The 16384-nt window shown below is 42.4% G+C and overlaps 1 protein-coding gene across 1 annotated transcript in view; it reads left to right on the top strand.

The window, feature by feature from the left end:
* The window catches only part of LOC143294194 (putative vesicular acetylcholine transporter-B), a 24087-nt gene extending 15503 nt beyond the window's left edge, over window positions 1–8584 (top strand). Inside the window, exon 2 of the mRNA XM_076605627.1 lies at window positions 6031–8584. Within this exon, the coding sequence (XP_076461742.1) occupies window positions 6224–7927 (1704 nt within the window). The 5' untranslated portion in view covers window positions 6031–6223 and the 3' untranslated portion in view covers window positions 7928–8584. The remainder of the gene's footprint in view (window positions 1–6030) is intronic.
* Window positions 8585–16384: the final 7800 nt, after the last annotated feature.

Raw genomic sequence — 16384 nt, 5'->3', positions numbered from 1 at the left:
GGATGTCTTCAGATCTCACAGCTCACCGTGCATGCTCGTGCCTTGATTCTCTCCACGTGTATATACACACGCATGTTGGCTATTTGAACAATTACATGACGGGCGCTTTTGCCAAATGCTTAAAGCGTTGAACTTTCAATCCGAGAATCCCGGGTTCGAATCTCGGTAACGGCGCCAGACGGGTAAAGGGTGGACATTTTTCCTGCCTCCCATGTCAAGCTATGTTCAGACCTGCTTCTGCCTGAGTCCCCTTCGTGTGTATACGCAAGCAGAAGATCAAATATGCACGTTAAAGAGCCTGTAACCCATGTCAGCGTTCGGTAGGTTATGGAAAGAAGAACATATCCAGCATGCACACCATCAAGAACGGAGTATGGCTGCCTACATGGCGGGGTAAAAACGGTCATACTCGTAAAAGCCCACTCGTTTTCATACGAGTGAACGTGGGAGTTGCAGCTTATGAACGAAGAAGAACAATTACAATTATAATTCATGTTAAAGACTCCGTTATCCGTATCGTAGGTGAGTGGTGATAGGACAATACCGATAATGAAGCGTTTCCCGAAGATAAAAACAGGCTGCCTTCACGTGCGTGTCTGTGAAAGGGCTGTAAAAACTAAAGTCCTCTCCCAGTTGCGGGTGAACATGAGAGCCAGAGTCCACGAGTCCATAAAGAGAAATTCAGTGTCACGTCTATATCCCTTTCAGAGAGACACAGAGAGAGAGAGAGTCGAGATGGTTTATGTAATTAAGGCCACAACCCCATATGAACAGGGGGCAATAAAATTATTTTTCACAGAGAGAGAGAGAGAGAGAGAGAGAGAGAATCGTGTTGCAATTAAACTGTTTTTAGTTCACGCACCCATTGTTATCGAGAATGAACAGCCACCTTTCATCAAAAGTACAGCAAAGACATACAGTATCAGTATCAGTATCAGTAGCTCAAGAAGGCGTCACTGCGTTCGGACAAATCCATATACGCTACACCACATCTGCCAAGCAGATGCCTGACCAGCAGCGTAACCCAACGCATTCTAATGTATGTCAACATGCATATCAAGATAGTGTTCCACTACCTAAAAAGTGAAAATGTCAGTTCATGACTGTTATTACATCTATTAAAAGAAGCTTTTAGACATTTAGAGTACAACTTACATTGTATGGAAACTTGAGCACTACATGCTTTGCAATGAGGGTTCAATAAAATGGTACCCGACACTGTCTGGGAAACGTTGAATGGAAACTTTTAGATCTGTCATACTGTTGTAGAAGAATGGGAAGTTTGGGTGAAGTAGGGGGGTACACTTTTTTATTTTGATCACATGATCGGAATGGCATTTCAACTGCTCCTGTCCTGTTTCACAAGCTGTCTGATGACGCCCCCACAACAAAGCACGGAGCGGAGCGTTTTCCACTTTTGTTATTTGACACTCCAAGACAAACCTGTTTCACCACTGGTTTCTTTGTGTTCGTTTTTTTCCTCCAAGAGTGTGTAAGAGCGTGGGTCAAAAACGAGAGCAAACAGGTACAAACACAGCCTACATTTCCAGTTTGTCAGGAAGCGCACATGCAGAAATCTGAAGACGCAAATTTCGCAGACGTTTTGTTTGGTTAGAAATGGGTATAGATTTAATAATGATAAATAAATAAATAAAAATTAATAATAATTATTATAATTGATACCAAAATGTAAATGCTATTTGTATTTCCTTATTAATATTATTCTATCAGTTTACTTTGAGTTTAGATGTTATGCATTTGAACGGATTTGCAATTATTTTGAATAACCGAGTTAATCTTAACTGAACGTTTTGAAGTTGCTAGGATTTATATAAATATCTTTAAGAAATTAGACAATTTCGAATCGGGAAGCAATTGCTCATTTCAATTAATGGGATAGTTTAGTCTTATCACACGTTTGTAACAATTGTAGATTCATGTAAAATATTTGGTAAAGTGATGTTTGGAGTGAATGAGTGAATGAACGTAGACATTACTGTACGCTTGCTTACGAGGACTTTGTTGTTTTGTCCACAGGGTAATCAGTCATTTATTTATTTCCCGCCTTTCACGAGGACAGTCCCTTGCCCTTTAACCCCCCGCTCTCCTGTTCCCTTTACCCAAGTCCCGTCTTGTCCTGAATAAAGCCCTGACGAAAACTGGTGCTGACGTGGTGAAAGAACTCTGCCCAACCGGCTACAAAATGGCGCCCAATATGGGCGTTCAACTCCTGAGTTACCAAGAGTTGATTCTTCCGAGCTGGGAGGAGGTGGCATACCGCAGGAAGTCCAGGACCTCAGACAACACGGTGACGACTGTGGCCTTCAGGAGGAAGGTGTCTCGGGTTCAGGACGAAGCAGCGATAAGGAAGGAAGCAGAGATGGTGTTGTGGATGTTGTTGAAGAGGAAAGCACTGCTCCGCCCCTGAGACGGTCATCTCGTCACAGACGGCCCCCACGCTGGATGACATCTGGGGACTACATCTTGTCACAACAAGACACGGCAGGCTTGGGAATTTCTGGGTGGACATTTACTGAACGGAAATTAACATTTCTCAAACAGCTGATGAAAGAGACAGAAGGAAAATCTTCCAAAAAGATCATTCTTGAAAAACTGATATCACTTGTCTAGGCTGTACAGTTTGTGTTTAGGCTGCATAGTTTTTGTTTGCATTGATTTGAAAAGTTTCGAACTGTGATTTATTTAATAACTGTGAAAAACGGCATTTTTGAAATACTACGTTTTAATCTATATCTTAAGATTCAAATAATTACTGGTCAAGCGTATTTGTAAGTAAATGACGGGACGTCATTTCATTGGCCAGGGGAGGATGTAACAGGGTGAAATTGTCCTCTTTGCCCCGAAGAGGGAGAGAGAGAGAGAGAGAGAGAGAGAGTGAGTGCACGTTTATGACCCGTGTTAGCTTTAGCATCATAACTTCACGTGCAAAATAATAATCATGTAGGGTGGATGTGCTGCATCTTGATATGTTTTTACGAAGTGAGTTCTCCTACCCTTTCCTTGTAGAACCAATATCATCAGTTCTCAGTTAGCTTTAAAAGAGAACAGGCTACAGCAGTGTGTGTGCGGGCCTCTGTCAACCTGATAGGGTGAGTGAAATATATCATACTTTACAGTAAGCGTTTCTAGCATTGAGAAATTGATACCAAAATGTAAATGCTATTTGTATTTCCTTATTAATATTATTCTATCAGTTTACTTTGAGTTTAGATGTTATGCATTTGAACGGATTTGCAATTATTTTGAATAACCGAGTTAATCTTAACTGAACGTTTTGAAGTTGCTAGGATTTATATAAATATCTTTAAGAAATTAGACAATTTCGAATCGGGAAGCAATTGCTCATTTCAATTAATGGGATAGTTTAGTCTTATCACACGTTTGTAACAATTGTAGATTCATGTAAAATATTTGGTAAAGTGATGTTTGGAGTGAATGAGTGAATGAACGTAGACATTACTGTACGCTTGCTTACGAGGACTTTGTTGTTTTGTCCACAGGGTAATCAGTCATTTATTTATTTATTTCCCGCCTTTCACGAGGACAGTCCCTTGCCCTTTAACCCCCCGCTCTCCTGTTCCCTTTACCCAAGTCCCGTCTTGTCCTGAATAAAGCCCTGACGAAAACTGGTGCTGACGTGGTGAAAGAACTCTGCCCAACCGGCTACATAATTATAATTATAATAAAATGCAGGCTTATATAGCGCAGTACCCCCATCTCAGATGGGGCTCACCGCGCTTTACAATAAAATATTTTTCTTCAGTGAAGAGATTGAGACAAAAGGAGCGAGAGTTTGTATTGTATTCGTGTTGAAGGGAAGCGAGTAGGGCAGTGATGTGTTGACGTTTCTTAGCTTTGAGAGTGAGTCGTGCTGCGTTGTTTGTGGTTTAACTCACTCAGTACGGCCAGTCCTCTCTTCTCCTCTACACAGACCCCTCGGATGTCCAGTGGGTGTCTGAATGACCCAACCTTTAGCTTCCGTCGTCAGAATTGTGGTATTCTTTGTCAACATTCACGTCTTCAGTATAAGAGCCTTCCGCTTGCAATATTTTGATGGTGGTAATTGGGGTGAAACGCTGTTAACGTCGTCTCTTTCGCCGTTCGTATGGAGAGAGTTAAGTAACAGGATTTGGTTTGGTTAGGTGGAGTACGAAAGGACTTCGATGTGCGTGGATGAGTCAAGCACTGGTGCTGCTCCTGATGACACATAGGTATGAAGTGTGAAGAAGGGTATGAATGAAATGTGGAGATGAGGTGAGCAGGCTACAAAGACTGCAAACACGGAGGGGACAATGCTTCTGGGTTTATTAACCAAATACTGTTATGGTAAGACAAACACATGCAACCTCAACACAGCACTGCCTGCACTTTCCTGTCAGCTTGCGTATCTGGTGCTGTGGCACACTCGGATTTTGGCCTTGACCTCTGACCCAGTGTTCGGCAGTGACCAGTGTCCGCGGCCCCCGTTTCGGAAATGGTGTTGACTCCTCGGGAGTCCTTAGAGTGATACTTTTCTCCGATTCCCCTCACTCTGCCCAGGTGTGAATGGGTACATGAATTCGGTTTTTGAACGTTAAAACGACGGGAGCACAGCTACAGGCACAAGACAGTGTGTATGAATTCACTGCCTCGATGGCGGTAAACGGCTATGGGCCTTTTAACCTATAAAAGAGCAAAAGTTACTGTGCCTACCCAACGTTCTGTGTCTCCAAATTTGCAGACATTCAAAGTTTTGGGATAAACTGGGGAGTGGGGGACAGCAGGCGGAATATGAAATGAAACTTGGGCATTGAGTTCGACAAAATAATGTAGAGATCTGATTTTCTCTTGGTTACTATTTTTTTTAACCCCGGTCAAGTTTTGTTTTTCCTTTCGGATATATATATATATATATATATATATATATATATATATATATATATATATATATATCCACTCCTCCACCCTTCTAAAACTTCCTGATCACTACCCTTGTCTGACGGTTTTATTGCCAAGATTATTTCCTCTCTCCTTTTCTTGTCCATGGTGGTTCCAGTCTGCACGACTTTGTCTCACACTGCACGTGATGGTGGTTGTAGGTGCTGTGTAGCGGTCGGGCACGCACAAGTGAATGACTGATACCCATGGGTCAGGCGCGCACAGGCACGCGTGCATTCACATGCGCACACACACACGCACACACACACACACACACACACACACACACTCACACACACACACACACACACACACACACACACACACACACACACACACACAGACGCCAACACAGATTTTGTAACTGAAACAAATTGAATAAAATCTTGATGAGAAATGTGTGTCTGGTGCGTGTTGTGTTCTCAATCTGAACATTTCAATTTTTCTTGTGTGTCCTTGTCCACGCGCACACAGAGAGAGAGAGAGAGAGAGAGAGAGAGAGAGAGAGAGAGAGAGAGTTTAATCTCGTGTGCATGTGCGTTGATAACAATACAGCTGGTCGGAGCGATTTCCTGGACGCAATTTTTTCAAATTCAACTGTCCTGTCAAAATCGATTAATGTTTTGTTTTGTTCTAAAGAGGCAGTGGAGTCGAGCGATTGCTTTGGGGATGGGTGGGGGGCGGATGATTAGGTGGTTGTATTGATGTATGTTTGCATGGACTGTGGAAGACCACCTTTTTCAAATCTTTCAATTGATTTTTTTTTTTTTTTTTTTAGCTAAACTTGGATGACTGACCTTGGCTTATTTTGCAACAAATACTCACATTCACGTATGTTGATTTGCGTCTGTGATATGCATTCATACAGTCTTTTCTCTCTCTCTCTCTTTCTTGCCCTCCTCCGCCTCTCTCTCTCCATATGTGAATTACGCCCACACACGAAGACCACACACACACACACACACACACACACACACACACACACACACACACACACACACACACACACACACAATTGACTTCAGTATACATTAGTTTCCCAGGAGCGCTTCCCGAATGTTTCCTTTAAAGAAATGTGTGTTTTTGTTTCAGCCCACAACTTTCCGCTTGAACGGAGCCACGGATAAAGAGTGTGTTGGGTCAACGAAGTGCAGCGGCCTGAACAAACTCAAGTAAGCAGGAGGTGAGTCAGGAAGCGTGAAAAGGACTCTAGAGAGAACCTGACAAGACAGGCACAGAAACAAAAAGCGTTTGGAAAAAAGAGGTGAGGGAAGAGAGGATCACCATGGGTTACACCCCGGACTTCACCTCCCGCGCCAAGCTGCTGTTCGACAGGCTGCAGGACAGGGTCAATGACCCCGTGGCACAGCGGCGGCTCGTGCTCATCGTCGTCTGCATCGCTCTTCTCCTCGACAACATGCTGTACATGGTCATCGTGCCCATCATCCCCAACTTCCTGCGGGCCATGCACGAGCCGGTGCCCAACACAGAGCCCGAGAGTGCCACCACCACCACCACCACCACCGCCATCGTCATGACGTCCTGGACTGGCAATATGTCTCTTTGGGGCAAAGGTTGGTACAACGCCACCTACAGATGGAGCACCCCCAAGCCCACCAAAGTCCCGCCCCCGCCAGTCAGTTACGGCAACGAGGGAGGGGCCATCGGTGTGCTGTTTGCCTCCAAGGCCATCATCCAGCTGTGTGTCAATCCTTTCACGGGCACTCTCATTGACAGAATCGGCTATGACATCCCTATGATGATTGGATTGGGGATCATGTTCTTGTCCACCTCCGTCTTCGCTTTTGGAAAGAGCTACGCCGTGTTGTTTATCGCACGATCCATGCAAGGTCTGGGCTCGGCCTTCGCCGATACGTCAGGACTGGCCATGATCGCTGATAGGTTCACGGAGGAAGCAGAGAGAACCAAGGCACTTGGAATCGCCTTGGCGTTTATTTCTTTTGGATGTCTGTTCGCACCCCCTTTCGGTGGCATCCTGTACCAGTTTGCGGGAAAGACTGTACCTTTTCTGATCCTGGCATCCATCTGCCTGATTGATGGTGTCCTCCTGCTGACGGTGATGAAGCCAGTGAGGTTATCACGCTCCATGTTCTTTGCCAACACGGAAAGACCCAAGGGGACGCCTATATATCGCCTGCTGATCGACCCATATATAGCCGTGTGTGCTGGGGCTTTAGCTATGTCAAACGTGTCTCTGGCCTTCCTCGAGCCCACCATTTCTTTATGGATGAAGGATCGCATGGACGCCGATGAATGGGAGATCGGCTTCGTCTGGCTGCCAGCTTTCATACCCCACATTGCTGGAGTGTACATCACAGTGAAGCTGGCCAGGAACTATCCCCAGTACCAGTGGCTGATGGCAGCCATTGGGCTGGCCATAGAAGGCATCTTCTGCTTCTTCATCCCCTTCGCAAAAGCTTTCTTTGTTGTCATCTTCCCTATCATGGGCATCTGCTTTGGCATTGCTCTCGTGGATACGGCTCTCTTGCCCATGTTAGGCTACCTGGTGGACGTTCGTTACGTGTCAGTCTACGGGTCTGTGTATGCCATCGCTGACATCTCATACTCCCTGGCCTACGCCTTCGGTCCTGTCGTGGCGGGCAGCGTGGTGCACGCCATCGGCTTCCTCTGGCTCAACGTCCTCATCTTTCTCAGCAACGTAGGCTACGCACCCGTCATGATGATGCTGCGCAAGGTCTACAAATACAGCCGCTTTGAGGACGAGGAAGATGTTCTGGTTCACGATACGGGAAGCTTTGGACATCCAGACTACAAGACCTACGTCCAGAACGGAGGGATATCAGGCAAACCCCACCCCATCGACAGCAAAGGCGATGATTTTGCCAACCATTTGAAGATTGCCAACCAGCAACCCTTGTACAGCGGAGAAATTGACTGCTATCCTCCCACCAATGACATGGACTATGGATACGAAAGTAGGGAACCGCCAAGTTTTTATCAGCGTTAACACCTTTCTTGGGATAGTCTTCGCTTTGTCAGCAGCACCACAGCGGTGAGTTCTCGACAACGTGAACATTTAGAAACTGGTGTATGTCATGAGGAAGACGATGACTTTGGTGTCACCACTGTGTGTAACAGTGAGAGCGGATAAAATGCATGAAGGCTGTGAGCTGAGAAATGGACACAGATAGAATCAGTATACAAGAAATGTTCCACCCGTTGACAATGTACAGAAGATCGTCAGCATTCGTTATGCCATATGTGACATCATAGACCAGACAGGTTTGTAAACAGCGAACAAATCCGTTAATGAAATATGTACACATGCTGAAGAAGTCCCCGACATGTGTGAACCCCAAGTGCTGAGTGTTAACACCAGGCAGACAAGGAGCCTTGAGTTTCAGGATAAAGACAAAGACGTCCCAGGGGCAAACCAAATGACAAAAGGATCAAGCCATGTTCACGACATTCCAGTTTCGTTCAGTTTAGATGGTGATACTCTGGACTATCCTTTAACGTTTACGGTATTAACTTTTAGATTCTTAGTAATGCATCTGGTTGTTATGCTCATCAAATCTATCATATTTTAAAGAAATCTGCAAAACTGGTAAAACAGCTTACTTGATTCATGACCTTCAAGCAACTCCACCGTGAAAATGTTTTTGTTTTTTTCTCTCCAAAATACATATTCAGTGGTCCAGGCCGGCTGTAAAAAACACCTTTCTTTCACACACACACACACACACACACACACACACACACACGTACGCACAAGCGCACGTGTATGAAATAGAAGGTCCTTATGTAACCCCTTTTCCTCAGAACAGGAAAAGTTGTTGGGTGTTTTTTTTTTAAGAAGAAAAATACACACATCGTCTGACCGTGTGTAGTCATGTGGTAATCATTAACCGTTGTCTGCTGGAGCAAACAGAACGAACGGCACGGACGACCGCCTGGATCAATGCAGTGACAACTCTGCGCTGACCGCTGTCTGTATTCACCCACGCTCCCTCTAGGGCCCTAGGGGACAAGGTGGTGAAGGCCTAGGGACCACTAGGACATATACAAATGGCTGACAGTTCGGGTCCTGTGCCCCTGGACTTTTAGCCAACTGGCATGTGTGTAGTACTTTCGATTCTACATATCCCCTGTATCGTAAAGAGAGAGTGCGGGGAAACGGTTTTCTGGTCTTTCCAAGCTGTTGAAACAATTCTTTGTTTTTCTTTCTTTTTCTTTTTCGGTAATGACGAAGCGATCATAAAGTTGGTCTGTCTCCATTTTTTGGTCATAGAATGCGTGCAAATGAGGACTTTCATATATATACTTTTGGAGCATAGAGGTACATGTGGTGAAAATGCTGAATTTTGTTTTCTGACTTGTACAGAATAGCTCATGCACATGTACTAGCCTTTTTCTTTCTTTTTTCTTCTTTTTTTTATTTTATTGTTTTTTGTAGGGGGTTTTAGATTGTGAAGGAAACCACACACATGCATGTACCAGACGTTTTCTTTCAGTTTCTTTTCTTGGCTGTAAAAGCATCTTGTTTGTGAAGGTATTTATTACCCCCTTCCACTCCCCCCTTCTCTCTCTCTCTCTCTCTCTCTCTCTCCTCTCCATAGAGTTCTCTCTCTTCTTTTTGGGGGGATGGATGGAAATGGGGTGAGTTTTTTGTGCTGTTCGTGAATGTTGATTGACTAACCAGACATAAGAACTGAATTGTTGTGAACGATTACAAATCCTTGTTATTTAATGACGAACATTTTCTTTTTTTCATTTTTCTCAAATGTTCTTTTTAATGTACGTATCGTTTCGAGTGTCTTGTTGATGGAGGACACTCAAAAAACGGACATTTACAAGCTGTGATGTCAGTAGTGCTGGATACACGTCTGAGATATGTTCGGACTGGGGAAAAACCACAGATATGCCAGATTTTTTTCATGAATGTCTGGTACGAGACACCAATGTTTGTGCTGCTGTGATTTCATTCAATGTGTATGTGTTTGTGTATTTCATATAATGTGTGTGTGTGTGTGTGTCTGCGCGCGCTCGCGTTTGTTTGTGTGTTGTGCGTGTGTGTGTGTGTTGTGTTGTGTTGTGTTGTTTTGCCTTGTGTGGTCGATACCGTCTTTCTGGATTTTTTTTTCTTTCTAAAATTATTTATTAACCATTGATTATTCGTAGCATTATGTAACTCAATGATTATGTGACAGATATTTGCACATATGATTCTTGTATGGGATATCTAAAGTAATTGCTGACTTTGTTTTCAGGTTAGCGTGTGTTTGTGGTTTTGTTTTTTGCGTTCGTCAGTGCGTGTTTGGGTGGATAGGTGGGTGCGTGCTTGTGTTTATAATGTTAAACAGATTGCTTGATTCTTTCATTTCTTTTACTCTGTTACACACGTGTGATGTGCATGTTTTCTGTCAAAACAAAATTTCCCCCTCTTCATGGACACGGTTTTGTACATAATATTCTGGTTTGTATAAATTCGTATGGAGTCATTGTGCTTTACTGTACTGTACTGTATTGTACTGTACTGTACTGTACTGTACTGTACTGTACTGTACTGTACTGTACTGTACTGTACTGTACGTTTCAAGTTTCCCATTCAAACAGAAAGAAGTAGAAAGAACTGTGTACAAAAGAAAAGTACAGAAACATTGTGTTTGAGGTAGTCACATTTCCACAGTTATCTGAATTGTTTGTCCATTCAAGGCAAATCCGCCATTTTTTTTATTTTAGTGTATGAAGCTCTTGTTCTTAGATGTAGGTTGAATTAGCACTTCATATTGCACTTGTACTAAATCATAAACCAATAGTCAACATGTCTGCGTGATGATGATTATAGTGAGTATCATTACGCACGGAAGACGATTCTAAGTACCAAAGTGATCATTTTCACTTTTCTTGAAACTGTTGTTCATTTTGAATGAAGTCCATTTACAGCTATTTTAGTATTGGTTGAAATAGTCGCCACTCTCTGGTAAGTCAGTAACAAATCAAATCAATAGATATTTTTTTCCTCGACATTTGTGTTTCACGTAATACTCATATTTTTAGTTTTCCTTGTAAACATGTGCAGCGGAGACTAGCCGTGGCATGGAATGTGTATTTATTACGCCACAAAATTCCATTGCAAAATATGACGACTGCCTACAGATTCTATGTGAAACTGCAGAAACACAAACCATGTTTTTTTCCGGTTCAATTCATTATTTATTAGTAAAACGTTCCGCATGACTGAATAACATTGGCCAAGTGATTTTACTTATGTCTAGTGTCGTATGTACGGATTCATATCTATTGCATATTATAGTCAGCAAGGCCTTTTGATTATCGTGTTATTGGCAATAAAGTACACTTTCGGTGTGTTGGAGTTTAGCTAACGTCTGTTATTGATCCCTCTCCTGATACGATAAACATGCTGTCTCCACGTGAGCATTCTGGTCAAATTGATATACAAGCCATTCAACAGATTGCAGTCAGACAACGACTGATGCCGTCACACAGTCTGTGGCAAAGACTTTCGGGTATCTGACATCGTCCTTCAGAGAAAGAACCATCTTCAATCGTTTCTTGTGTTGGTGGAAATGGCAACAGTAAAATCAGTGATACGAACCCTGGAAGAGCCTTGCAGGTTCAGGGTGGAGTTTCAATCTCACACGAAGGTTTATGTGCAGACATGCTGGTACCTTAATTAACCCCCTCATTGTGATTATACAGGCAGAAGATCATATTTTCACGTTTAATATCCCATCATTTATGACAGACTACGGCGGATTATGGGAACACGAACACAGCCGTTTTAGGTTACCCCCCTTGAAAAAGGAACATGACTGTCTAGGTGACAGCATACATGTAAACATCAAGTGGAAGAGGCAGCCCATGAGCGCACCACAAACCCAGAAGAAGTGAAATATTTCACTGGTTTCTAATACGGATAAGTTAACCTCATATTTGCTATATTGAAGACTTTTGTCTAGGAAACTCATTTGCCTCAACATGAAGTCTAATTTCAACTTTTTCAGAAAAAAAGGAAAGTTCTTGGAAAAAAAAAAAAAATCACACGTCTCATTTATAAGTGAAAGAGAAAAGAACATCTGATACCCTTTCTTGTTTATCCCCCCCCCCCTCCACCCACCTCCATCCACCCTTTTTTTCCGAAATCGTCATTATCTGCTGTGTTCAGCTATACATGAGTGGTTGGCTGAAATTCTGAATACATTCGTTACGATTGTGACCTGGCAAATGTTATGACTGTATTCAATGAATGGTTGTAAATCACAGTTCGCATTGTCTTAGACTTTGGTGATTTCTTTGGTGCTGATTACATTGTCTTGAATCTTCATATTATAAATGAAGATCAACTTGGACGGTATGCTGCACCCACATTCCATGGGTCTTTCGTTCCCCTCTCTTCGTTTGGGGTGAGTTTTCGTCTTATCGTGTGTCCGCTGTATTCCGTAATTTCACAAACGTTTGCCTTTCTGTGAAATCCTCTTCTTTTTCAGCATGTTTCCAATCCACACACATGTAGCCTTCTTCTTGCTGTTGTTTTATTCAACTGAAATCAGTCGTGTTGTAATTTCCTGTATAGTGCGGGGGGGAAAGCTTCGAGTATTATTTACGAAACATATTCTGAAATTGGCATAAGCATTCATAACACTGGGTTACGATAAAATCGGTATACAGGAAGTAGGAAATCATCCGTCTTCATGTAGGACGTCCTCGGCCTCTGGTATTTGCATATGAATGAGTGTTTACGCCGAGTTTACGTCTTCAATCCCACCCAGTGACATTCTTTTTTTCCGCCATTGTGCGCCTCTATTTTCTCCAGCATTGTTGAAATTCAAATGGCTCATTAGCATATCATTTCATGAACAGAATACGTAATAACCGCATGACATAAGAGCATTGAAATCGTCAGTATAATCCTTACAGATAACCACGAAAAAGACAGTGAACTAGAGATCATGGATCCGTTCCCGTCATGTTTTACATTTATTTGTTTATTTATCATCATTGTTGTCTTTTTTTTTTTTTTCATTACTGCTACCTTTTTTTATATATCATATTATTATTTATTTATTTATTCATTTATTTATTTATGTAAGCTTATCTATCTTTTTTTTTTTTCTCAAGGCCTGACTAAGCGCGTTGGGTTACGCTGCTGGTCAGGCATCTGCTTGGCAGATGTGGTGTAGCGTATATGGCTTTGTCCGAACGCAGTGACGCCTCCCTGAGCTACTGAAACTGAAACTGAAACTCCCGGAAACGTTGACGCATTGTAATGATACCGTTCATCTTTTCCTGCCTCTTTCATGTTCGCCTCATCTCTCGCTTGCTTTTTCTTTTTTTCCTTCTTCTGTTCTTTTAAGGGGTGGGGGAGTCGGACGGGGGCAGGTGCGGGGGTTGGGGCGGGGGGGGGGGGGGGTACTTTATATGTTGATCGTGTTAATAATCATATTTGACGGAACTAACTAGCAATAAACAGCTATATGTTTAGATTTCTGTAGCATTCCTGTTCGACTCTACTTGTCTTGCGATGTTGAAAAATGAGAAGAAAAAAAAAGAACTTTGAAAGACTACCTTTCACTATGTTTAAAACATGAATTGGTTCTAAAGGGTTTAACGTAAAAGGCAGAAAAAGTATTTCTTTTCATACATCTGATAATAATCATTCGCTCTCTACATAACGATTAGCTGCGCGCAATCGGATTATTCAGAACAACTGATTCTCGTCGCTAGATTGTAAAGCGTATTCTTGCAAACTATTCCACCGGCTTTTTTTCTTCTTCTTTTGCTGCTTCTTCTTTTTGGTACAAATCCTGATCTGCTTTGAACGTGACACGGGCCCACACACTGGCTGGCTTTCTCGTCGCTGTATCGGATGCTCTGCGGATAGGCGCAGTGCTGACCCTGTCTGCTTGATCGATAGTCAGTGCCAGAGCCATTCATCAGGCCCGCAGATGACAGCATTAATTCACAGTCCACAGACAATACGCTCACTTAACGTCGACACGCACGACTTCTGAATGATTTAGCCTGGAGACTGGTGGGGTTACTGCACTGCAACAGTAATTAATGGCATTGTCATGTGGGTTTGCACCGCGGTTTTTAGTGTGTAAACATTGACCTGACAGTGCAGCTGTTGACAGAACTCAACTCTTCTGAGGAAAATTAACCTGTCTGTGAATTCCCATCAGTGACATGTTGCTTGGAAACAACAAAAAGAGCAAGCGACTCAGCAAAGAGAAGTGAAAACGGAGCGATGAGTTTTGTTTTAACCTCGTACTCACAGATGCTAAGAGTAATGTCAGCCTGTGTCGGGATTCCATGTTCATATCATTGTTTTGTACATACAGTAGTTACTGCTTTTTCGACAACACGGAAGAAGCCCCATTTCCTCCATAGCTGTTTTCATGTATGTTTGTGAACATTTTCTGATAAGAGATTACCTTGAACCTCTGTTTAACAGAAACCAATCACTGTTGTCGTATCCGCGTCAGAGGATGTCAGACCATGTATCGTCTGCTCAACAGAGTGCTTACATCATGCGCTTCAAACTCCAACCAGGCTCCGTTCTAAACAATTTAGACTGTCGTATGATGCCCTTTAGACTGAGATCGAGCTAATATTTCGCCGGTTAAGCCGCCCAGTCTGTCGCAAAGACCTCTGTAAAATTGTATTTTGTGTTCATCTTTCATTTTTCTCCAACACTCCGTTCATTGCACCGCTCCCCACCCCTACCCTCTTCCACTTTTTTTAACATCCGCGCACTCACATGCAGAACAAAGGTCCTTTCCTGGTCTTTGATGACCTTGTTTGCTTGCGTGCGATGGATAAATTATATTTTCAGGGCAGTCGAGCGAGTTTTTACATTGTTTAGGGATCCCCCCCCCTCTCGAAACCAGTCCATAATGACAGAGAGAATCCGGTGTTTTAGCTCTAATCTTTAAACCAAAAGAGAAGAAATCAAGTTTTTTTTATCCTTCAACTTAAAGTTACAAATACAGCACGATAGAAGATCAGTTGAAAGACAGAGATATAAAATAAAATAGCTATGCTAAAAGATAAAACAGAACAAGTAGAAGACTCTGGGAACCTTCAACCTGCCTTACAATTTCTCTGTCATCACAGTTAGGTATTAACGCGTGGAAAATAATACTGATATGTCAACTGTAATGTAACAGGTGCTTGCATCTATCTCGTTATATAATCGTGAGTATAGAAATTTCACTTTTGTATCGTTTGATCGTGCGTCCTAATGCATGGTTTCGACTGCTTGACATATAATTATGCACATGCGTGCACGCGTTTACGCGTATGTGAGAAGAAGAGGTCACAGTTTTTTTCCCCTTTTTTCTTTATTTAAACAAGCAGTGTTTAAAACAAAATCAGCAACTATACAGCTGTTGTAAGAAAAAATACTTCTTAAAACGGTACTTTTCGTATCAGGTGCAAATACACTTTAAACAGCTATTGGGTTGCTGGTTTAACTTAGTCGTTTCTTCGTTCATTCAGGTATTTGTAAACATTAAATATCACCACACATTGTACCAGAAGTAAAGTGTGATGCCCAATGACAATACACCACATTCCAGTGCAGGGCAGGGACAGTTATATTGCCTGGACAAGGTAGGTATATGTGGGGGTCAGGATTAGGAAAATGCCACGTTACCCATGGAGGTTGCATCATTAATCATTGCATCATTGGTCTGGACGCTAGTCATTCGGATGAGACGATAAACCGAGGTCGCGTGTGCAGCATGCATTTAGCGCACGTAAAAGAACCCACGGCAACAAAAGGGTTGTTCCTGGCAAAATTCTGTAGAAAAATCCACTTCGATGGGAAAAACAAATAAAACTACACGCAGGAAAAAATAGAAAAAAAAAAGGGTGGCGCTGTAGTGTAGCGACGCGCTCTCCCTGGGGAGAGCAGCCCGAATTTCACACAGAGAAATCTGATGTGATAAAAAGAAATACAAATACTGTGAACCATGACGACCGCCCTCACCCCGTTACCTTTCATTGTGCTGCGAGGATTCGGTTTGATCTACTACTACTACTACTACTACTACTACTACTACTAAGAAGAAGAATTATAATAACAATAATAACAATTGTCATAATAACAGTCATCATCATCATCATCATCATCATTTTTTTCATTCTTGGTTTGACATTCTTAAGAAGCAATAAGGTGATCTGACAATCTCATGGTGGTATTTGGTTGATAAAACGATCTTCATGATTTTTTTACACAAAATGCTTCAGTTCGAATAAGCTAAACTGTGTTGCTTTTACATGTTCATAACCAGCTGATAGTGTTATCGGTATATCAAGTCTAGGGTTCGGAACGAAAACTTATTAGGCTGTTTCTCAAATATCATGTAAAGTGTGCTGGCAGTATATTTTGTTCATTTTCATTACATATCAATATTAAAACAAGGATTTCTGAAAT

This window comes from Babylonia areolata, chromosome 1, assembly GCF_041734735.1.
Source record: "Babylonia areolata isolate BAREFJ2019XMU chromosome 1, ASM4173473v1, whole genome shotgun sequence".
NCBI classification, from domain to species: Eukaryota; Metazoa; Mollusca; class Gastropoda; order Neogastropoda; family Buccinidae; genus Babylonia; species Babylonia areolata.
The sequence above is the reverse complement of the archived record's forward strand: the minus strand, read 5'-3'. Positions and strand labels throughout refer to the sequence as shown.